Source organism: Mobula birostris, chromosome 17 (assembly GCF_030028105.1).
Source record: "Mobula birostris isolate sMobBir1 chromosome 17, sMobBir1.hap1, whole genome shotgun sequence".
In the NCBI taxonomy this organism is placed as follows: domain Eukaryota; kingdom Metazoa; phylum Chordata; class Chondrichthyes; order Myliobatiformes; family Myliobatidae; genus Mobula; species Mobula birostris.
Genome location: NC_092386.1, coordinates 11,317,718 through 11,342,897, shown reverse-complemented (window position 1 = coordinate 11,342,897; position 25,180 = coordinate 11,317,718). Strand labels below are relative to the sequence as shown.

At 43.8% G+C, this 25,180-nt stretch overlaps 1 protein-coding gene across 2 annotated transcripts in view; it reads right to left on the bottom strand.

The window, feature by feature from the left end:
• Window positions 1–25,180, bottom strand: part of LOC140211501 (EGF-like repeat and discoidin I-like domain-containing protein 3) — a 298,350-nt gene that overhangs the window by 88,980 nt on the left and 184,190 nt on the right. For both annotated transcript variants that reach the window (XM_072281267.1, XM_072281268.1), the window contains 2 exons: window positions 12,001–12,156; window positions 3,238–3,382 (listed from right to left, as the gene is read on the bottom strand). In XM_072281267.1, the coding sequence (XP_072137368.1) occupies window positions 3,238–3,382; window positions 12,001–12,156 (301 nt within the window). The remainder of the gene's footprint in view (window positions 1–3,237; window positions 3,383–12,000; window positions 12,157–25,180) is intronic.

The window sequence follows — 25,180 nt, the reverse complement described above, 5'->3', positions numbered from 1 at the left end:
TGATTCAGGAACAGCTTCTTCACCTCTGACAGCAATTCATGAACCCATGAACACTACCTCATCATTCCTTTTCAGTTTGCAGTATTTATTTATTTTGTAATTTATAGTATTTTTTCCATCTTTGCTCTGAACTGCTGCTGCAAAACAATTTCACACTAGATACAGTACTGTGCAAAAGTCTTAGGCGCATGTGAAAAATCCTTGTAAAGCAAAGATGCTTTCAAAAATAATAAAATGAAAAGTTCTAAATCCCAATAAATTTACTATTAAGAACAGTAAACAGTAAAAATCTAATTCAAATCAATATCTGGTGTGACTACCCTTTGCCTTTAAAACTGCATCGATTCTCTTAGGTACACTGTCGTGCAGGTTTGTAATAAAATTGGCTGGTAGATTTTTCCAAGCATCTTGGAGAACTTTGCCACAGTTCTTCTACAGACTTTGGCTATCTTGCTTGCTTCTGTCTCTCCAGGTAATCCCAGACAGCCTTGATGATGTTGAGGTCAGGGCTCTCTGGAGACCATATCATCTGAAACTACATAAAAAATCTATGTGCCTAAGACTTTTATAAAACAGATTCTGATTCTAATTCTGAGTCTGACCAGATTACTTTTGGGGCTTCCAAAAGGAATCACAATGGGGTATGGTAATCTCAGAGTCTGAGGAACTGGGTCAGATGAGCATCAGTGGTTATATTATGAGTTCACTCAGTCCTCTTTTATTGTCATTTAGAAATGGATGCATGCATTAAGAAATGATATAATGTTCCTCCAGAGTGATATCACAGAAAAATAGGACAAACCAAAGACTAACACTGACAGAACCACATAATTATAACATATAGTTACGGTAGTGCAAAGCAATATCATAATTTGATAAAGAACAGACCATGGGCACGGTAAAAAAAAGTCTCAAGTCCCAAGTCGATCGACTCCCGAGTCCCTGATAGCAGGCGGCAAAAGGGAGAAACTCCCTGCCATCAACCTCCAGGCACGGTCAACTTGCCGATGCCTTGGAAGCAGCCGACCACAGCTGACACCGAGTCCGTCCATCTGAAAACTTCGAGCCTCCGACCAGCCCCTCCGATACAGCCTGCCGAGCGCCATCCTCTGCCGAGCGCCTTCGACCTAGCCATGGCCGCCGAAACAAGCAAAGCCGAGAATGCAGAGCCTTCTGCTCCGGAGATTCCGGCAGTGAAGCGGGCATTTCAGAAGTTTCTCCAGATGTTCCTCTGTGCTCTCACGTCCATCTCCATCAAATCAGAATTGTGCATGGGGTTCCCTACTTGACAGATTACAGATATCATTCACCGGAGAGGCCGCGCGCACTGCGTTGTGCCATCTTCTCCTCCTCCATTGGAGAATGTAGGGACTGAGTAAGAGATGGTTAAAGAGTTTTGGGGAGTGGGTTCCTGCCCACTATTTCTGCTCATCGGGTTCCTAGACCCCACCCTTCCTTTAAACTCATAAAGCCTCAGTTTCCACACTCTCTATAAACCAATCAGGACCCCTTTCTCACACTCTTTTTAAACTGGGTGGTATGGTAGCGTAGCGGTTTGTATAACACTTTACAGTGACAGTGATGACTGTTTGGGGTTCGTTCAATTTCTGCCGCTCTCTGGAAGGCGTTTGTACGTACTGCCCGTGTATGTGGGGCTCCTCTGTGTACCCTAGTTTCCTCCCACATTCCAAAGACATATTGGTTAAGGTTATTACATTGTAGGCATGCTATTTTGGCCCTGGAAGCATGGCGACACTTGCAAGCTGCCCCAGCACGTCCTTGGACTGTGTTATTCACTGTTGCAAACAACACCTTTCACTGTATGTTTCGATGTTTCAATGTACATATGACAAATAAAACTAATTTTTAAAAAATTACTGGATTCACTAAAAATATCATTATGGTACTGTTTAATATCTGATTCAAAGAATGTTGAGGTTTTATGGTGAATAACACTCAAAAGTCCAGAAACTCTGCCAGTACATTACCATTAAAGTCTTTAACGTGCTCAAGAGTTTTGCTGTAGTTGATCTGAAATCAGCTGATAGTAACATTTTTTTAAGGGCTTAGGGGAGAGAGGATGACAGCAGGGAGTAATAAGGTGTCTGAAAGGCTATTGTACAGAAACCTCTGCTTGGAAAGGCAGTGGGAGCGGTAATTGGACTGAGGGAGAGATGAGGCCAGCCCGAGGCAGCTAAGATGTTAGAACTAAACAGCGGACCTGCATTATGTTACATCTTCTAGTGCTTCTCAGAAAATTGAAATGCAAAGCAGCAATCTCTTCCTATAATGATTAGTTTCTGTAACAAATTAAGTCTCCAAGGTTCCTCATACGTGTTATGTAACATGCCAATTTCTGCCCTATAATTACAACAGAAGACTTTTCATCTGTGTGGCCCTCTGCCAAGAAACTAATAAATTTCGACCTTGATTTTATAAACTTTCATTTGAACCTGTGAATAATGGCTTATGTGATGACTGCTCATAATGAGTTATTCATTGCATTCTGCTAATTCTACAAGTTTGATAGGGTTGATATCAGTTCCACTCCTGTGAAGCTAACATACACTCAGTGGCCATATTATTGGGTTCCTCTTGTAGCTAATAAAGTGACACTCAGTGTATGTACATGGTCTTCTGCTGCGGTAGCCCATTCACTTCAAGATTCAATGTGTTGTGAGTTCAGAGATGCTCTGCTGCAGGCAAATATTGTAAGGCATGGCTACTTGACTTATTGTCACCTTCCTGCCAGCTTGAGCCAGTCTGGCCATTCTCTTCCGACCTCTCTCATTAACAAGGCATTTTTGCCCACAGAACTGCCACTCACTGGATGATATTTTGCTTTTCGCACCATTCTCTGGAAACTCTAGACTTTAGTACCTGAAAATCCCAAGAGATCAGCAGTTTCTGAGATACTCAAACCATTCCGTCTGGCACCAACAATCATTCCACAGTCAAAGTCACTTTGATCACATTTCTTCCCCACTCTGATGTTTGGTCTGAACAACAACTGAACCCCTTGGCCATGTCTGCATGCTTTGATACATTGAGTTGCTGCCACATGATTGGCTGATCTGATATTTGCATTAATGAGCAGGTGTACAGGTGTACCTGTACAGGTGGCCACTAAGTGTACTGTATATTCATAGTTTTAACAAAATTAATTATTTTACAGTGAACATTTTGAAGTAAGCATATCCAAACCAAACAGACCTGTGAATATTAAGTGGAGAGTACCTGACATCTCACAGCCGAGCAGTTCCATTCTCAATGTGCAGTGTCTCCGGCAGACTTGGGGATACAGGCGTATGAACTGGGCCTTGATAGGAGGATTGAAGGAATTTGCATGTGGCGTGTTGTTGTCAACATTTCCTCGGAAAACCTGCAGTATTTTAGTAAGAAAACGCAACAAGTTTCTGTTATATGGTTTATTTATTGAAATAGCAGAGCTTTTGTCAAGTAAAACATCCAGACATCTACCAGGAGCACCCAAAAGAGAGCTGGACCCATCTGCTCGCATTTGGCCTACAGCCCTCTACTCTCTTTGAACCATGTATTTCTCTAGATGGCTTTTAAAAGTTTCTAATGTGCCCACCTCAACCACTATTTCTCGCAGCTCGTTCCAAATCTGCACCACCTTTTGCACAGAGGAGCTGCCCCTGATGACCCATCTAATTCCCTCACCACTAATCTTAAACCAATGTCCTCTTGTTCCTTGATTTCCTCACATGCAGACCGGAGTCAGTATGGACTGGCAAGACCATCTACTCCAGCCTCATCATCAGTACAGGAGTAGCACAAGAAACAGACACAAAATGGCATGGTGACATAGTGGTTAGCACAATACAGTACAGTACAGGTAACCTATCTGGTGTTCCTCCCTCTTCCCCTTCTACCATGCTGTTCTGTCCCCTCCTATCAGATTTCTGCTCCTCCAGCCCTTTATCTTTTTCACCAATCAATTCATCGGTTCTTTACTTCACACCCTCTCCCTCTCCCAGTTTCACCTATCACCTGCCACCATGTACTTTTCCATCCCCTCGCCCACCTTCTTCATCCGACTCCTTCCCGCTTCCTTTCCGGTCCCGATGAAGGGTCTCAGCCCAAAACATCGACTGATTAGTCTTTTCCATAGATGCTGTCTGACCTACTGAGTTCCTCCAGCATTTTGTGTGTGTTGCTCCAGTAACTTTAAATTTCTGGGTATTTTCATAGCAGAGAACAAGCACGTAAGTGTTGTCACAAAGAGGGCACGACAGTCCCTCTGCTTTCTCAGAAGGTTATGAAGACTGGCACGTCAAAGATATGGCAGGTCTAAACTCTACCAAACTTCTGGACGTGCATAGTAGACAGCATCCTAACTGGTTGCATCAAAACCCAATGTAGAAACGCTAATAGCCAAGAACACAAAAGACTGCAGAAACTAGTGGATGCAGCCCATCCATCACAAGCAAAGCCCTCCCCAACATTAGCAAATTTACAAGAAACACTGCCACAAGGAAGCAGCATCTATCATCAAGTACCACTACTGTCTAGGCCCTGCTCTCTTCTTGCTAATACCATTGGCTCTTAGTTCCCACACCACCAGGTTCACGAACAGTTATTACCTCACAACTATCAGGTAGTGGTTAACTTCACCCACCACAACTCTGAACTGACTCTACAATCTACAGACTCACTGTCAAGCACTCTTTACCACTCATGTTCTCAGTATTATTTTTATTTTCACAATTTGTCTTCTCTTGCACGTTTTCTCAAATTTATTTATTTGAGAAATAAATAAATATTTCTCAATATTTATTTATTGAGAACAGTGCTGAATAGGCCTTTCCACCCTTCGAGCCGCGCCACCCAGCAACCTCGATTTAACCCTAGCCTAATCACAGGACAACTTACAACGACCAATTGGTATGTACTTGGATTGTGGGAGGAAACCAGAGCACTCGGAGGAAACTGATGCGGTCACGGTGAGACCGTGCAAACACCTTACAGACAGCGGCGGGAATTGAACCCAGGCCGCTGGTACTATAAAGCGTTGTGCTAACCACTATGCCACAGTTGTTTGATTGACTTTGTCAGTTTAAGTATAGTTTTTCATAAAATTCCATCATATTTCTTTTTTTTCTGTACATTCATGCAAGAAAATGAATCTCAAGCTAACACACACAAAATGCTGGTGGAGCTCAGCAGGTCAGGCACCATCTCTGGAAAGGAATAAAGAGTTAATGTTTCAAGGCTGAGACCTTCCATCTCAGTCCAAAGCTTCAGATTCACAGATGCTGCCTGACCTGCTGAGTTCCTCCAGCACTTTGCATGTGATACTCTAGATTTCCAGCATCTACAGGATCTGTTGTGTTTATGATTCTCAATATAGTATATAGCACACATATGTATTTTGCTAATACATTTACACTGAGCTTTGAACATTGTTTGTAGTACTCCCTCCTGGGGACTATGTCATAAGAGGATGCACTTTCACCTTGGCTATGGCCCTCATGACCTTACCTAACTCTGTCCAGTCACTCCTCAATCTCCCACATTTGAAACTTAACACAGAGAAATTTCATACTGACTCTTAAACCGTTTTGCTTGCTATAGTTACTGCCTGACCTGCTGAGAGTTTCCTGCATTTTTGGTTTTATTTTGTGCATGGAGTTACATCCCTGAATCTATACGAACCTGCACTTCACAATCTGTGAGCTTCATCACCACTGAGGTGTATCTAATAATCAGAGAGCCAGTCTAGAACACCTTCAGAGATTTCTTATGAGAAGCAATTTTCATAAAATGTTGCAAAATATTCATGTGAACGAACCAAATGACCATACTTTTTCAATGTCTGAGTTTGGAATGCATGCCGTAAACATCAAAGTCTATGCTTGAAGTTTAAGGACACCGTGGTAGGGTAGCAGATAGCGTGACACTATTACAGCTCGGAGTAGCGTTAGAACAGTGTTTAAGTACAATTCCCCTGGTGTTTGGTAAGGACTCTCTGTATGCCCTTCCTGTGGAATGCTCCAGTTTCCTCTCACAGTCCAAAGATGTGTCGGCTAGGCTAATTGGTCATTGTAAGTCGTCCAGTGATTAGGTTAGTGTTAATCGGGGTTGTGGGGCTGCTAGGGCAGCTTGGCTTGAAAAGCTGGAAGGGGAACTCCGTGCTGTATTGTGAAACAAACAAATAAATCGGTAACTGGTTTAGAAACCTCGAGATTTACCAGGATGCTGCCTGGATTAGAAAACATGTCCTATAAAGATAATTTGAGTGAGCTGGAGCTTTTCCCTTTGGAGCAAAGGAGGATGAGAGGTGACTTGATTAGAAGTGTACAAGATGGTAAGATATTGTGGGCCGAAGGGCCTGTACTGTGCTGTAATGCTCTATCTTCCAATAAAAATTTTACATAGTATTTCTATTTTACACAGACAAAGATTTCTAGTAACGACTTGAATATTATTAGGATAAATTATCCACTCAATTCTGCAGCACAGCATTCATAAATCTCTCTGTCAGAAGTTCCCTTAATTGTTGAGAATAATTTAACTAGGGCAATTTAAAATCAGTCAACCAAAGTTCAACGTAAATTTATTATCAAAGTACATATATGTCACCAGATACAACCATGAGATTCATTTTCTTGTGGGCATACACAGAAAATCCAGGAAACACAAGAGAATCAGTGAAATACTGCACCCAACAGGATGGACAAATAACCAAATGAGAGTAAACTGTGCAAATGCAAAATTTAAAAAATCAACTATAATAATAAATATTATTATTATATTCATTTATGTGAGTCTACAAAAATGAATGAAAGAAAACAACACATTGTTCGATAACTTTGAGTTACCTTTCTGAAACAAAAGATATAGACCATAAGATATAAGAGCAGAATTAGGCCATTTGGCCCGTTGAGTGTGCTCCGCCATTTCACCGTAGCTGATGTACTTTCCCTCTCAGCCCCAATCTCCTGCCTTCTCCTCGTATCCGTTCAACCCTGACTAATCAAGAATCTATCAACCTCTGCCTTAAATATACCCAGTGAATTCGCCTCCACAGCTGCCTTGGCAAAAAATTTCTGGCTAAAGAAATTCCTTCTCGTTTCTGATTTAAAAGGACGTCCGTCTATTTTAAGTCTGTGTCCTCTGGTCTTAGACTTTCCCATACTCCACTCCAGATCGAGGCCTTACAACGTCGGAATTCCAGTGAGTACAGGCCCAGAGCCGTCAAATGTTCTTCATATGTTACCAGGTGAAAGAAACAGACTGACTCCTAAAAGCTAAAATTACCCAGTTTCCAAAGGTCAAGGTCAAAATGAATTTATCATCGAAGTATGCATATGTTACCATAAACTACCTGGAGACTGAGGCAGGGATTTATAGAGAAATAAAAAAACACAACAGAATTTATGAAAATCGATATATAAACAAAGACCGACAAACAATTAACTTGCGAAAATAAATAAACAGCTAACATTGAAAACATGAGTGACAGAGGCCTTGACAATGACTGTGCGTGAGTCAGTTAGGTCAGTGTTGAGGTGGGCAAAGTTAACCACACTGGTTCAGGAGACGGATGATTGTAGGGTAATACTGCTCCTGAACCTGGAGGTGTGGGACCTAAAGCTCCTGTACCTCCTGCCCGATGGTAGTTACGAGATATGGCCTGGATGGTGGGTGTTCTTCATGATGGATACTGCTATTTCAGATAGATAGATAGATATACTTTATTGATCCGGAGGGAAATTGGGTTTCGTTACAGCTGCACCAACCAAGAATAGAGCATAAATATAGCAATACGAAACCACAAACAAACACCAATATGCGAACTATGCCAGATGGAAATAAGTCCAGGACCAGCCTATTGGCTCAGGGTGTCTGACCCTCCACGGGAGGAGCTGCAAAGTTCCATGGCCACAGGCAGGAACAACCTCCCATGACGCCCAGTGTTGCATCTCGGTGGAATATGGCCGGAGTCCAACAGCAAAAAGTTCAATATCCAGGCTACAAACACGTTCCTCAATCATAATGTGACCAGGATTGCACCATCTGTTGTTAACCAGAACAGCAAGCCCTCCTCCTTTACGCTTACCGCTCTCAGTGCACTTCCGGTCAGCTGGAACGGTCTGGAAGCCCTCTATGGAAACGTTTTGGTCGGGTATGTCCTCATGCAGCTACATTTCAGTAGAACACATAACACTGCACTCCCGAAATGTTCTCTGACTCCTGTCTAGCGCCGTCAACGCGTCCATTTTATTACTCAGCGATCTCACATGTGGCAGCGCCCCTCGTAAATGTGCATATTGATGGGGAGGGCTTTGTTCTGATGGACTGGGCTGTATTCACCACTTTCTGTAGACCTTTCCATTCCTGGACATCATAACACATGCCGAATCTATGCATACTATTCTGCCTTCTTTGTGATGATACAGGACAGATTCTCTGAGATGATAGCACCAAGGAATTGAAAGTTACTGGGTTTCTCCACCTCTGATCCCTAATGAGGACTGGCTCATGGATCCCTGGCTTCCTTCTCCTGCTGAAGAAGGTACTTGATCTCCATTTGACTCAGCACACTAAGTACTGCTGACCTACACTAAGCAGGATCAACTAGCCAGCCTCTCTTAGGAGGAAACTGTACTGAAACATAAAACTCGAAGAATAAAGGGACACTGGCTGCACTGACAATGAATCTAATAATCAGTGTGCGCTGTCAGTACATTGTGAAAAAAGACAGCTTTGTACTTTCTGAACACAGACCCTGCAGTCATTGTTAGTGAATCACTACCCCTTCACAGACTGCACCGCCTTGCAGCCTTTTTCGCCAATAACAAAGAAATTAGTCAAAAAGATAAACAATTCGGCTCTCTCTGTAAACACAAGACACTCTGCAGATACAGATGGGCGTCACGGTAGCATAGTAGTTAGCTTGACGCTATTACAGCTTGGTGTTCAATTCTGATGCCGCCTGTAAAGAGTTTGTATGTCCTATCCAGGGATATGTGTGTTTCCTCTGGGTGCTCTGGTTTCCTCCCACAGTCCAAAGGTGTACCGGTTAGTAGGATAACTGGTCATTGTCAATTGCCCTGTGATTAGGCTAGGGTTAAATAGGTGGGCTGCTGGGCGGTGCAGCTCATTGGGCTGGAAGGGCCTGTTCTGTGCTGGATCTCTGAATAAAATGCTGTGAATTCAGGAAAACCAGGTGCTCCAAGGCATCAATTTTAATTTTATATTTAAATTTTTAACCCAGTAGTAAATAAGCATTGGAAGACGCATGAGATGTGATGTAGAAATAGACATATCAAAAATACATTTATTGAATTTCTTGTATAAATTGCCCAGAAAGTAGAAAATGTGTATGTCTAATTCAATAAGAAATCCAACATAATTGAAAATCTGGCACATCATGCAGAATGCTTGAAGTCCACCAATTTCAATCTGAATTCTCTCTGGATTTAAGACACTGATGCACAGCACACACAACAAAGCCCATTATACTGAATGGTGTGCAGTGCAAACCCACTGCCATTTACATAATTCTATATCAAAGCACAAGAAAATCTGCGGATGCTGATGCAGAATTCCTCAGGCATTTTGTGTGTTTTGCTCTGCTTACCGACCTAAATCCAGCCCAATAATCTTCCAGCCACAAGTTCCGCTCCTCAGACTAAACACACGATGCTGGAAATCTAGTGCATGTTGGAGGAACTAAGCAGGTCAGGCAGTATTAATGGAAATTAATAAACAGTCGATATTTCAGGTCGAGACCCTTCACCTTCTTATTCTGGCTTCTGCCTCCTTCCTTTTCAGTCCTGTTGAATGCTCTCTGCCCGAAACACGGACTGTTTATTCCCCTGCATACACGCTGCCTGACCTGCTAAGTTTCTCCAGCATCCTGTGTGTGTTGCTCAGCTCCTTATGTGAGAGACTTGATGTAAAGTAAATGGAAAATATAATACTTTTCTGCATGGGGGGTCTAAGTTTGAGTTTCAGCATTACCACTAGTCAGGAAATTCACCGGACCAAAGCCAGCTTTAATCTTGTACATACAGAGGTGTGTGTGTGAGAGAGATCATTCATGGGGCTTGTTTTGCTGTTGTTGTTTTGTTGCTTGTTGTGTTCAGTTCTGTGTTGTTCTGTTGAATGTTGTGGGCATGCTATGTTGGCGCTGGAATGTATGACAACATTTGCAGGCTGCCCCCAGCACCAGAAAAAGCAACTCATGTAACGGACTTAGAAAACTGCAGCGTAAAACAAGCCCTTCAACCCAGGTTATTCTGACAACCATCAAGCATAGAACTCCACAGCACAGTGGAAGCCTTTCTGCCCATGATGTTAACCTACCCTAAAGTCAGTCATAGGACACAGAACATCGGAGCACTAAAAGTATTTTTCCTCTTGCATTCCTATAATTTATCATTCCCTGCTCAACCATTGTCCTGTGATCAACCTACACTAGGGGCTATTTACAGTTACAAGTTAATCAACCATCCAATTTATGACATGTTGATGAATATTTACCCGGAGAGTCTAGCCACTGTGAAACTCAGCAGCACATAAGTTGTGTGTGTGTAGAAATAGATTCAAACTCATTCTTTGCCAAGTCCACAATGGTAGTGCTAGTTTTTGTGAAATAATTCTATGTTTGGAGATGGTTATGGGAAGTGGACTGGGGGAGAAGGGGCCCTGTGCTCAGGTAGAGAGTTTAAGGCCAACCTCTTGATTATAGCGAGAAAGGTTGGTGGTAGGGTTCGAGGATGATAATGTGAGATTGGTCGTGAGGGAATGATGACGTTAATGCAGATTAGAAATCAGTGACACAAGAGATTCTGCAGATGCTGGAAATCCAGAATAACACACAGAAAATGCTGAAGTAACTCAGCAGGTCAGGCAGCATCTGTGTACGTGAATAAACGGTCAATGTTTTTAGGCCGAAATCCTTGATCATGGACTCAACAGATGATGTTTCAGGCCGAGACCCTTCATCTGGAGAGGGACATGCACAATATGCTGAAGGAACTCGGCAAGTCAGGCATCATCGAAGGAGGGTAATGGAGCGTGGACCCTTCATGAGGATGGGAAAGCACCTTTATTCCATCCACCACAAAAGACCACCCATTTCAGTTCGACTTCCCATTCCCATTCTGACATGTAAATGTAAATGGCAAATAAAGCTGATCCTTGATGCTTGAGAACAAAATACAAATAAAGCACCAAACATAGGTGGGGAGTATATTTTGCAAAGCACAAGACTGAAATGAATTTCGGTAACATAGCAGTCAATGTAATGTAATGGCTCCATTTGTCTAAGTAGTTAATGGATGCGCCCAGCAATAACTTCTCTCCGGGGCGCAGACCTGGGCGATGAATATGGAGATCCTGGGCTGCCCAGACATCAAGATCTCCCTCTCTGCCTCGCGGATGTGGTCCAAAGGAATGTGAAGCAGTACATTTGGCATCAACTTGGCTGCAGGAGCTGCCGGGAGGTGACGTGATACGTCATCCAACCGCTTTAGGGGCTCCACTCCGGATTTGTGTAGGGTTTACTCCTTAGCCTTCTCTTCTCCCGAAGATACCCACAAGGCAGTGGGATCCGTAACCCTGGATAGGGGCCCATACCGGGTACTGTCAGCCGGAGCCAGCTGAGCCGGGACTTGTGTAAGGCAGGGTCGTCACGCCCTGTAGTAGTGACATATGGAGCCACTACCCACTACCTAACATAGCAGTTAGCACGACACTATTGCAGCTCAGGACGTTGGAGTTCGGAGTTCAATTCTGACATCATCTGTGAGGAGACTGTATGTCTTCCCCATGGAATGAGTGGGTTTTCCCCTGGTGCTCCTGTTTCCCCCCACAGTCCAAAGACGTAGCAGTTGGTAGGATAATTGGTCATTGTAAATTGTCCTGAGATTAGGCTAGGGATTGCTGGGGTAGCATGACTTGACGGGCCAGGAGGGTCTATTCTGCGCAGTATCTCAAAATAAAAGATAAAATATTTCAACTCACCATGTCTTCATAGGTGCCTTTTACTTTGTATGTAGTCCAGGCTTTGCCATCGCTGCTGTAAGCAATCTTGTAGGATTTAACGTACTCGGGACTGCCAAGTCTCTTAGCTCCCTGACTAATCAGTCCTGTGACTCTCATTGTGCGCTGCAGGTTAATCTGAGAGAGAAGAAAATTAAAACAGTTAGAAACAATACGTCTTGTGCCTTTAAGACTGTACAAGTTTTCTGATGTTGAATTAGTGTCATGATATAAAATGTTTTATGCCTCAGTCTTTGAAGGAAGGTAATCGGTTAACTTTGACACAGATTTATACTCGATATTTGGGACCTCTCATTTCCCCTTTACCTTGACATTCCTTCACTAACACTGGTCAAAATCCTAAAAATTCCCACTCCAATGACTGTTGGATCTCTATTTAATTTCTCATCCTCAAGCTTCTTCCGGGAGGCAAAAATGATGAGCAATCTTAACTCCAAGATTTCAGATTACTTTAGAGTACAAACAAACATATCAATATTAAGCAACACACACAAAATGCTGGAGGAAATCAGCAGGCCAGGCAGCAGCTATGGAAAAGATGTTTCAGGCTGAAACCCTTCGCAGTAGGACTGGAGAAGAAAAGCTGAGGAGTAGATTTAAAAGGTGGTGGGATCCCCTTTTCCCTCTCTCACCTTATCTCCTTGCCCGCCCATCGACTCCCTCTGGTGCTCTTCCCCCCTTTTCTTTCTTCCATAGCGTGCTGTCTCTTGTACCTATCAACTTCCAAGCTCTTTACTTTATCCCTCCTCATTCTAGTTTCACCTATCAGGTTGAGTTCCCTCCCCTCCACCTTTTAAATCGACTCCTCAGCTTTTTCCATCCAAGGACTCTGGAGAGCATTCTGACTGGTTGTATCACCACCTGGTGCGGAGGATCCAATACTCAGTGAGTTGTAGACACAGACAACTCCACCATGGGCACATCCGCCCCCAACAGTGAGGACACTCTCAAGAGGGGGTGCCTCAAAAAAGCTACGTCCATCCAGTTTAAGATGGTGCTACCGAAGATGTGTGACAGCCTACTGCCAGTGGAAAGGCAAGAAATTTGACTAAAAACATTACTAATAGCACCTTTTCTGAAGAAAATTGTGGTTAATTATCACCGCAAACAACGAAGAAGCAAGTGAAGGTAAAGGTGATTCGAAGGATGAGCCGTGCGGGTGCATTTCAAATTCGAAGTGTGACGTGTTCGAGATGGGGGTCACAGATGGAGTTGTTATCACTGTTGGAGATGGAGTGAGTGATTTGGAGAGAAATCAATGCAGAAGAGTTTTGATGCCCGTCCACCTAACCCGGGCGCGAGGTTGGATCATTCCAAGCGCCGAGCCCAGTTGGTGAGATCAAAAATGGCTTCAGGCTGGAGGGTCCAAGCGTATGGCTACACCAGGGTCTGGGTCTTAGAGCAGGGCACCGATTGGTGCTTAGACAATTTAAACACCGGTCCAGATAGACTGGAAAGTCCGAGTGTCAGGACCGGAGGGGAGGGTCAGGCTGATTTCGCTCGCTCTCCCACAATGTTCATTCATCTCTCAGCAGTGAACTGTTCTGGCTGCTGTGCTACTGAGGCTGAGGCTTGGACCTACTCCGGTTACTCCACGGAGCGGATCGAAGGACACAGTCTGGTTCGAAACGCTGTCACTTGCTTCTACTGGGTGCAAGATTGTGATTTTTACTTTCTCTTTCTCTACGCAGTGAAATTGGCCTTTTATTTAAATTGGGTTCTTCAAGTTGCTTGCTTTTGTGGCTGCCCGTAAGCAGACAAATCTCAAGGTGTATAATTTATGCATTCTTTGATAATAAATGTACTTTGAATCTTGAATCTTGACATCAGGAATATTGAGTGTGAAGCTAGAGTCGACAGCCAGTGCCGTTTTCCCTAAGGCAGAAATGGCTAATGCAAAGGGGCATAATTTTAAAATGATTGGAGGAAATTACGTCAGTGGTAGAGGCTCTTTACACAGTGTGTAGTAGGTACGCACTGTCAGATGTGGCGGCAGAGAGCGTACATTAGGGACATTTAAGAGACTCTTAGATAGGCACGTGGATGATAAAAAATGGAGGGCTATGCAGAAGGGAAGGGTTAGATTGATCTTGGAGTGGGTTAAAAGGACAGCACAGCATTGTGGGCTGAATGGCTGGTAGTGTACTCTACTGTTCTGTGTTCTGTGTTTATTAACCTGATGTTGGTTCTGATTTTGATGAATACTATGAAGGGTGGAGTTCAGAAATATTTCAGTGTCAGGCCAGAAATAGCTATGATATATCTTAACCAATACAGGGGTCCTTATTAAAAGCATGTATTGATGTAGTGTGAAGTTATGAGTCAATAATGTCCAGGAATCCAGGCATCATAAATTTTATTATTCGTGAGCAGATTATTAGTAATGAACGTCACCAAAATAAGTAAAGCGTCTGATGCATTAACCAGAGAGATCAAGTGATTTGAAAGAGACATCTTGTAATCTGAGGTACAACTCTAAAAAAAAATCATAAAACATAGAACATTTTAACAGAGTACAAGCTCTTTGGCCTACAATGTTGTGCTTACCTTTTAACCTATTCTAAGATCAACCTAACCCTTCCCTCCTGCATAGTCCTTCATTTTTCTGTCACCCATGCACCTATCTAAAAGCCCCCAATGTATTTGCCTCTATCACCATTAACAGGGCATTCCACACACTCACCACTCTCTGTGTAAAGAACTTACCCCTGATGTCTCCCTATACTGGGGGTTCCCGACCTTTTTTTATGTCATGGACCCCTACCAGTGAGGGATCAGTGGTCCCTAGGTTGGGAACTCCTGCCCTATACTTTCCTCCAATCACCTTAAAATTATGCCCCCACGTAGTAGCCATTCCAGTTTGTCAGATATAGATTCGCTAAAACTTCCTTTGCCTTTTAAAAAAAATTTATTGAGATACAATGTGCAATAAGTCCTTCGGGTCCCTCAAGCCACGCTGCCCAGTAACCCCTGATTTAATCCTAGCCTAACCACGGGACAATTTGCAATGACCATCTAACCTACCAACCGGTACATCCTTTGGACTGTGGGTGGAAACTGCAGCACCCGGAGGAAACCCATGTGTTCACGGGGAGAAAGTACAAACAGCTTACAGACAGCGGCGGGAATTGAACCTGAGATGCCTGTACTGTAAAGTGCTGTGCTAACCACTGTGGTACAATGCTGCCTCAAATGTCAGTGCTTATTTAGAAGATTCTTTGCTTCGTGCTGTGTAATCTTTGTCTTGTGGATACAAGTGAAAAGCATGTCAAGATAGTGTAAAAGATAATGCAATTCACATTTCACAGGTTCCCTGTCAGCTGTAGGCAATGACACACGTGTCATTTAACTACACAAGTGTATATGGGATCAAGGAAGTCGTGTGCTCAACCTCCAAGCTCAGACTGTCATTCATACAGGAGGTGAAAACCGGCTGACAGAAGGATGCAGGCAGATCACATAACCCAGCCACCAGAGGGTGAACAGCTTGATGTTCTAAAAACCGATTCTGCCATCCCTGGGAGTTGAGGAATCAGCTCAACCAGTTTGCTCAGAAAGACAAGGTCAGTCAGGCTCCGGAAACACTGTCAGCTATTACTGCATGTTCAATATTCCGGTGATCCGATGCTGTTAACTTGACAGCTTTCTAAGCAGTTATTGCTCAAGTAAAATCTCTCCAATACAGCTTGATCACAGTTTAGAATTCAGTGCACCTTTCAAGTTTGAGTTCAGTTTATTGTCATTCAACTGCACCACCAAATGGAACACCGCTCCTCCAGACTAAGAGGCACAACACAGTACATGTAACTCATACATGTAACACCCTGGCTCAGATTTTTACTGCTATGCTGTAGGTATTTCATTTTAGCTGCTCTGTAAGAGCAGTCGGTTCTGCTTTCAGCCTGTTTGGGTTTGAGCTAAAGATAAGGGGTTGTGATGTTCATGCTTAGGAATGTGACGTCAGCCAATCAGGATGGTGGAATTGGGAGACCATCCTAGAGAACGCTGGGCAGGGAGGATTTTATGAGGGACACTGGTGTGGGTCAAGGTCTTTTTGGCCGGAGCTGGGAGAAGACAGGAGGGAAGATGGCTGAGCATGCCATCCCTGTTGCACAAGGTGCTTTGTGCAGCTCAATGGCTTCAAGGAGGAAGGACCAATACTCCCATGGGAGAGCCCATTTGTCCAAACTGGATTTCGAGCGACATTTGGAAGGTAGTGTGTGCTTTTGTGCAGACTGAGGGTCTGGCGTGTGAGTTACAGTCAACTTTGAGTTGAGCTCAAACTTATGTGCACAATTGGACTGGGTTAACTGTGATGGGCCCTTTTTTCTTTTTCTTTTCCTGATAACTGTTCAATAAAGCTGAAATTTGTAAATATACTTTCTTTATAATTGTATTCAGTGTACAATTTGTTATTTCCTGCTGATGGGTAATTGCAAGTGGGTAGCATTTACACAGCATTTGCTCAGGTCAGGATACGGGTGGGTGAGATATCCCAACCTCCTGGTTTTGGTGAGACCTAAGTCATATTGATCCTGGACATACGGAGTCTAAAAAGGTGGTTTTCTCACCGCTGGTCCGGTGACTGTTAACGAGGGGCTAACAAGCCGCGTCTCTGGAGAAGCCCAGTAAAATGGGGTTTCATACGCATAACCACCAGAAAATTAACAAATAGTAAGGTGTATTCACAATTCAATTTAAAAAATAAATGGAGCATTTCATGCGTGATGAAACCTGGATGGTGGCAGGGAGTTCAGTAGTTTTGCACCTGGAGGAAGAAGCTGTTTCCCATCCGAACTTTCCTAATACACAAGGAGACATTCAGAGCTGACCCTCAACATCATCCCATTTATTCACTTCGTATTATCCAAAATATCCCTGTGTCTTTATCAATGACTTTTGTACAGTAGTGTCTGTATTCATTTTGTAATAACTGTGGTGGCCAACAAACAACTGAAACACAGGACTTGTTGTCTGAATGTTAGAACATAGAACATAGAACATTACAGCACAGTACAGGCACTTTGGCCCTGATGTTGTGCTGACCTTTTAACCCACTGATCAATCTAACCCTTCTCTCTTTCATAGCTCTGTGTTTTTCTGTCATCCATGTGCCAACCTAAGAGTTTCCAAAAGCCTCTACCATCATCCCTGCCAGGATGTTCCACAAACCCGCCACTCTCTTTGTAAAAAACCTAACTCTGATACCCAATGTGCCCTCTAATTTGTAATGACCAGTGTGCGCAAAAACCTTGGGCTGTACAATTTTTTGCCCAGTGACAACAACATATGCACACTTAATTTTTAATCAATAATTTCCTCAATAAAAACAGAATAAAACCAGTTCTTATTTTTTGCATGTGCGTGCGTGCGTGTGCGATGTTGGCGGGACAATGTCTTTTTCATGCCTTTACAAGGTGCGGAGCGAGAGAGAGACTGTGTGGCGCACCACTCCTCACACAGACATTTCGCAGTATTTTTCCCTTTATTTTACCAGGTCGAGTTGCAATCTCGATCACGGGTGGAAAGCGTACTTGGGAGCGGCCCCGACTGGGTTCGAACCCAGGAACCTCCGTTCCAGGGTCCGGCGCTGATGTCATTGTGCCACCAGCCGGCCCAATAAAGCCAGTTCTAAAACCTGCAGACAAGTCATCACAAACTCCACGTTGTCAACATTGTCCACATCAGAAACTGGAAAAGAAAATGTGATTGTGTATGGCCTTGAAAACTACTTAACACGGCAATGAGGTAGAAGGTAACAACCTTTTGGCTGCAGTTTAAATTCGTCTGTGCACTTGTAGCGAAAAATGTGTGCGTACACTCTTGTGCACACCTTAGAAGGAATATTGCTGACGGCCCCTCCCCCTTACTTTTCTGTGATCACCTTAAAATGATGCTCCCTCATATTAGCCATTTCTGCACTGGGAAGAATTCCCTGGCTACCCACTCGATCTATGCCTCTCATCATCTTGTACATCTCTATCAAGTCACTTCTCACCCTCCTTCACTCAAAAGACAAAAGCCCTAACTCACCCAACCTGTCCTATTCTTTGATAATCTGAGTAAATTATTCCTATTAGTTATTTCTGCCTTAGGCCAAAATCAGTCTACTCATTACTTTTATTGAAATATATCAAGAATTTGGAATGACCAGGAAGGCTAGCATCTCTGCTGAAGGGATGGTTGTGTTCACTCTGGGCAGCTCACTCACCTTTGGTCCCCACTGGACACTCAGCTCTCCCCTCTGGCTCCATGTAGCTGTTTGTATGCAACAGCGGCCACATCTCAGTACACTGCTTCAACAAGCAGAGGCTAAGCTAGCTGAGGGCAGCCGGCAGGCCTCATACCCTGTGAAGTAGGGACTTGCCTGTCCTAGCGTGTAAAGTCAGCTCTGGCAGACAGGGTGGAAAGGATCAACAGTGAGATCTAACGGCCAGGAAGGCAGTTCTGCAATGCTTCGTGGGGAGCAAAGGGGAGAATAAGGCACAGAGGAAGTCATAGTCATCCACTGATACCAAGGAAGACCCCAGTTGTGATAACTACTTGTACTCAGACTTCCAAGGTTGAGAGAATGGAACTGCCCCAGTGCAGTGGCTTTTCTACTGAATAAAAACTCTCCCACACAGATCTCCTATCGTTGCTGGATACAACGGACAACCAACATCAAGAATTCAAAGAAAAAGATGAGGCTGCCAAATTCTTGTAAAATAAATTACATTTTGAAGAAGTCACTGTAGACAGGGAGCCACAAGGCCAGTTAATCGGATTACTTTGAAGAGATATAATATGGTGCAAATTTCATTGAAAACAACTATAGTTTGTCATTAAACTAGAAGACATAAACAGGTTGTTAATTTTTCCCTCAAAATTGTCTAAAGACCACCCCTACATACAGTATAAACATTAACAAGGATCCCTACTGAGAAGATGGCTGAAGTGGAATTCTTTCAGAGAACCCTCATGATGTGGTTTACCACTGATAGAATGGACAACACCACTTGGAGATGAACATTCATGAATAGAATTATTCAAGGATGTGATGATGGAAGCTGAACCATACCGCCATCTATTTATGACTTAAATTGTTGTGCAACAAAGAAGTAATTCGTAATCCTGAAACATAAAGAAGAGCAGAATTAAACTGTTCAGCCCATTGATTCTGCTCCCAGTTGATCGTAACTGATTTATTATCCCTCCTGTCTTCTCCCCGTAACCTTTGACCCTTTGCCTTCACCTTTACTAAGCAAGAACCTGTCAACCACCACTTTAAAATATAACACAGATCAACATATTTGTATGCTCTGTCACTGGTGTGTTACATGCTTCTGAACTAGGAGGACTGAGATGTGCCTGAATCAGCTAAGCCATGCTTTAACAGCCACTCGCCTGTCCCACCATGAGAGGCGGCTTTTCACATCGGCATCAGTTAACTGGAGTGTTAATCTTGGTGTCAGTGACACCCAGCTCATGTGGATGGCGTGCTGCAGACCTGACAGTGTCGACTGATGATGCTGTGGGACAAGGGACAGACTTCAAGTTCAGGTTATTACCAATTAATTGTGTACATGTATACCACCAAACGAAACAACGTACTTCCGGACCAAGGTGTACAACACAGTACGTATAACTTGCACACACAACACATACATAATATTATCACACTTAAATTAACAAATAGGAAGGTGCATTTTGCAACACAAGTTAAAAAGTAAACAGTACAACACTACAGATGTTTCGTATGCGATGAGACCCGGGAGGTGGCAGGAGTTTCAGTGGTCTTATAGTCTGGGGGAAGAAGCTATTCCCATCCTGACAGTTCTTGTCTAATGCTACAGTACCTCCTGCCTGATGGTAGGGGGTCAAAGAGATTGCTGGACAGATAGGAGGTATGATTAACACTGCTAAGGGACCTGCATTCACAGCACTCCTGATCAGTATCTGTGCTGGGTGAGAGAGAGACCCTGCTGATCCTCTCAGCATCATTAAGTTTTCTACTTTCTGGCTCTGTATGAATGTTTTTAAAAACATGCCTATTTTCTTTTGGCAAGATCGGTCCTATGTATCCCTAAAAACTGGTCATGGGACTAATTTCTGCCTTCTTTCTATCTATTTTGAAAAACTATTTGAAGTAGCAGCCACTTGAAAAAAAAATTGAAAGCTAAACAAGGACTTAAAAGATTAGCTTTTTTGTTATTTATCACGTGTGTATTGAAACATGCAGTGAAGTGTGTTGTTTTTGTGTCAACGACCAACACAGTGCAAGGATATGATGCATGTAGCCAGCAGGTGACCAGCACCAACATAGCATGCCCACAACTTACTCACCCTAACTGTACGCCTTTGGAAACCAGAGCACCCAGAGGAGGGTCATGTGGTCACGAGGAGAATGTACAAACACCTTACAGGCGGCAGCGGGTATTGAACCCCGATCGCGCTTGCTAACACTGTGAAGTGTTGCACTAGCCTCTGCACTGCTGTGCCACCCTTTCATCATGGCTGTGATCTGACGGTGTCGTGGATTCACAAAATCTACCATGGGGGGGATCTGAAACTTGGTCAAATCTGACACTCCTGGTATGCACTGATGTTTTGTTAAACGGTACAGAGTGAAGTTATGTGCAGTGTGACACACAGAGAAATACTTGTTCACAGGAATAAGAAGCCAGCATATATTTTCCAAGCTTTCCACGTTTTTACTGGCGTGTTGTGAGCATTCCCACACACGTACTTCTCTTTCCATGTTGCAAACCAATCTTGATCTTGAGACGAGAGAAACATCCCAGCGCAATTCCCTTCTATCCTCTGCCAGGGTACATCCCTTCCCTTTCGAATTATGGAATACATCTGGCTGATTTCTCTCCTCTGTACACTTATGTGCTACTGAGTCCACAAATGACTTGATACATTCCTTTTTTATACCCCACTCAGAATCAGGTTTAATATCACAAGCAAACGTCATGAAATTTGTTATTTTTGCGGCAGCAGTACAATGCAATACACAATAATAAAAAAAAATTATGAATTACAGTATGTGTATATATATAAAATAGTTAAAGTAAATAAGTAGTGCAAAAACAGAAATAAAAAAGTCGACAGGTAGTGTTCACAGATTCAATGTCCATTCAGAAATTGGATGGCAGAGGGGAAGTAGCTGTTCCTGAATTGTTGAATGGGATAGGATGAGCCAGCTGAGTTTGAGGAAATTGGGTAAGTTTCCAAAAGCTCCAGCAAGTTTCTACAGGTGTACAGTGGAGAGCATTCTGACTGGTCCTCATTCATCGTCACCAGTGAGCCCTGGGTCGATACCGAAGATCAGAGCCTGAAGGTTGTTTGGAAGGCCAGAACTGGGTCTGTGGGCTTGCTGGGGAATTCAAAGGCCCAGTATCTGTGAATCCATACGTCCCTGGAGGTTGGAGGCCCAGTTGGTCTGTCCTGGGATTGGCGGGGCGGCGGGGGGGGAACTGTGTGTGTCTGTGTGTGTGTGTGAGAGAGTGAGGCACAGGGCTTGTTTTGCTGTTGCTCTTTTGTTGCTGTGATCTGCTGTTGTTGCTTGTGCTGTTCTTTGAACATCGTGGACATACAATGCTGGTGCCAAAGTATGTGGCTCCAGGACATCCTGGTTGTTTGCGCAAACTACGCATTTCTCTAAACGTTCCGATGTACATGGGATAAATAAGTGAACTGGGATCTGAACCTGGTTGCACCGTTGACTGGTATAGAAGCTCCAGTGCACAGATCACAAGAGGATGCAGAGGGCTGTAGGCTCTCTAGCTAAATCACAGACAGCAACTCTCCACAAAGAGGCAATACTTAGGAACACAGCACACATCACTATCGACCCTCACATCCAGGAGTTTCCCTCTTCTCATTACGACCACCAGGGAGGAGGCAGACACACACTTAATGTTTTAGCAATAGATTCTTCCCCTCCACCATCAGATTTCTGAACAGTCCATGAGCCCAGGAACCTCATTATTCCTCTTTCGAGCAGCCCGTATATTTCTGTAATTTACAGTAATTTATGTCTTGCTCTATGCTGCTGAGGTGGTGTGGTGGGGCTACGTCTCCACTAAAGGAGATGTAAGATGCTCCTTCCCTCCGTTAGCCTGTAAGTCACCTTTGGGCAAGGTGTGGCACCTGCTTCGCCCCCGATCAGGGTCACATGAAGCCATGGGAGCAGCTGGTGCATATCACAAATCCTGGTTATGTGACCACTGACGCCAGGCGGACAATCTCTGAAGAGTATTAATAATGGCTGGGATCACCCGTCTTGTGGTTCCTTAAGGTTGTTATAGCCGGAGCTGGTAGTGGGGATAAGCTCACACTACCTATTAAATGCTCCCAGTGATGTGCGTCTCAATTAGCCTCTGACAACCAAGCCCAGCTCCTGGCCCTCACGTGTGGCTTAGCTACTAAGCCCAGCAGAATAGTCAAGATGGTACTGCATATGCGATTATTGGGGACCTGAGTCACCACAACCACAAAATGTTCCAGCTGCTACCATCCATGCAAGAGTACCGCAGTGTAAAAGCCAGGACCAACAGGCTCCAGGCCAGCTTCTTCCAATAGGCTATCAGACTGATTAATTCACACTGATACAACTGTTTTTTCTATGCTATACTGACTGTCCTGTTGTACATACTATTTACTAGAAATTACTATAAATTGCACATTGCACATTTATACAGAGACGTAACATAAAGCTTTGTACTCGTATATGAAGGATGTAAGTAATAAAGTCAATTCAATTCAAGTCTACTGACAGCAGAAGGGGCAAAGACGGGCTACAGGCACCTTAAAACCGGTCGCTTTGGCAGATGGGGCTCGTCAGCCGTTGTTAGCAGCTTACCCAGGAGAAGGAAAACTCTGATCTCAAACGTCCGCTGCCTCACAGCATTACTCACTCATGGGGAAAGCTTCGGGTGTAAACACTGAGGGAAAAATCCAGAGCTGGACTCCCTAAGGCAGCCTTACGTTGAGTTTAATGCTGACTGGCAACTCCTGGGATGCTGCTGATGCCAAACTGCATCAGTCCCTGCCGAACCTTTGGGTTCATCAGATGCGTGGAGAGGGGGAGATTGCTATCTGGGCGACAGCTTGCTCTCCATATTGTACTGCCCAGGCTTGTGTGTTTAGACAACTGGGACACAATATCCATGGCCAACCGTGACTGACGGAGGTCCTCACCTCATCTTACCCATCTTGTAAAGACACTGCCCAGAAGAACACAAAGGCAATCCACTTAGTTAGAAAAAATTGGCAAGAACAATGATGGTCATGGAAAGACGATTATCACCTGCGTCATATGACACGACACAAAATGAACGGACGAACTGTACTGTTGCTGTAGAGCAACAGATTTCACGATATACGTCAGTGGTAATAATCCTGATTCTGATTCTGATTTGCAGTTTAGTTTCGGTATTTACATCACAGAAACCTTCCAGCTGTCCTCAGCTGTGAACTGTGCTTCACAAAACAAATCCAATCCCCAACTTTCTAAATTGTGTGTTTTTCTCTTCCGAAAACCTGCTGCATGCAAAATTATTCTTGAAATAAAATAGAATACTTTTGGGAATAATTTCTAGGTCAGGCAACAGCAGAACGAGTAGAAGCCAGTGACTCTCTTCCTCTGAGGACGTTGCACATCTCATTAGGTGCCCCGGTGTATTCTGCCTTATTTTAGTCTTTCCACCTCTACTGTCTGTCACTTGGATTCAACCTAAAGAATATTTCAAAACTCTGCCATTGATGCTATCCACCGAAATATCCAAGAGCAGCTTTTCTAAAGTCCTTATGCTTGTTAAATCTCTCCCGGTGTAAAATGAGGATTTTTGATGTTTGTTGACTGAAATACAAGGCAAAAGTCAAATGTAATTGAGTGAGACAAAACTTTACTGAACATAAGGCATCATTATATATTAGGTTAGCACAAACATTCCATTGGAGTCAGCAGGAATGATGCAAAGATCTTGGTAGTACTGCTATCCATCAAAGAACGTGTGCTTTCAACAGTGTCGTCTCGCAGTCTGTGATTCCTTTTGAAATGCGATTAGATCACTGCCTGAGAAGAGCAGAGGCAGGAAATATTGGCAGGGCCTGAGGCTTAGTTGCTGAGGCAGGTTTAAAGGAGGGAAGGAGGGAGAACTGTGTGTAGGCAATGGGCACAGGCTAGCTTAGGAGGGCAAGCAGAATAAACAAACAGAGCAAGATCGTGGTGTTTTCTTCCTATTTTAGAACTGTCCTTGTTTCGTTTACTTTAACCCTGCTGCCAGCCAGTACACACCTACAATCCATCTGAATGTCCTGCAAACCCCCCACTCGCCAACTCACAGACACACTCTCATCCAGCAATGGTCACTTTTCACCTTTTATTGCTGCTGTTTCACTTATTTATATGACTGCTTGTTTCATTATAATAGTGTCAGTAACATTATACTGCCTTATGCAGGTGCCCCCAACCCTGTTTGCGCAGCGGACCGGTTTAATATTGACAATATTCTTGCGGACCGGCTGACGGGGGGGGGTGTGGTGGGTGGCGTTGTTCAAGTAGGGTTGCCAACTTTCTCACCCCCAAATAAGGGACAAAAGTAGCAGTCAAATACAGGACACTTGTGTTTAGCCCGGGAAAGACTACCATGACCGTGAAGCAAACAACAGGAATTCTGCAGATGCTGGAAATTCAAGCAACACACATCAAAGTTGCTGGTGAACGCAGCAGGCCAGGCAGCATCTGTAGGAAGAGGTGCAGTCAACGTTTCAGGCCGAGACCCTTCGTCAGTCCTGACGAAGGGTTTCGGCCTGAAACGTTGACTGCACCTCTTCCTACAGATGCTGCCTGGCCTGCTGCGCTCACCAGCTACTTTGTGTATTTATCATATCATTCCCGCTTTTACTATGTGTTAGTGTTATTTTAGGTTTTATGTGTTATTTGGTATGATTTGGCAGGTTATTTTTTGGATCTGGGAACGCTCAGAAATTTTTCTCATATAAATTAATGGTAATTGCTTCTTCGCTTTACACCATTTCGGCTTACAAACGGTTTCATAGGAACGCTCTACCTTAGCGGGGCAAGGGCGGTCCCATATGGGACAAACCAATTTAGCCCAATATGTGGGATGTCCCGGCTAATACGGGACAG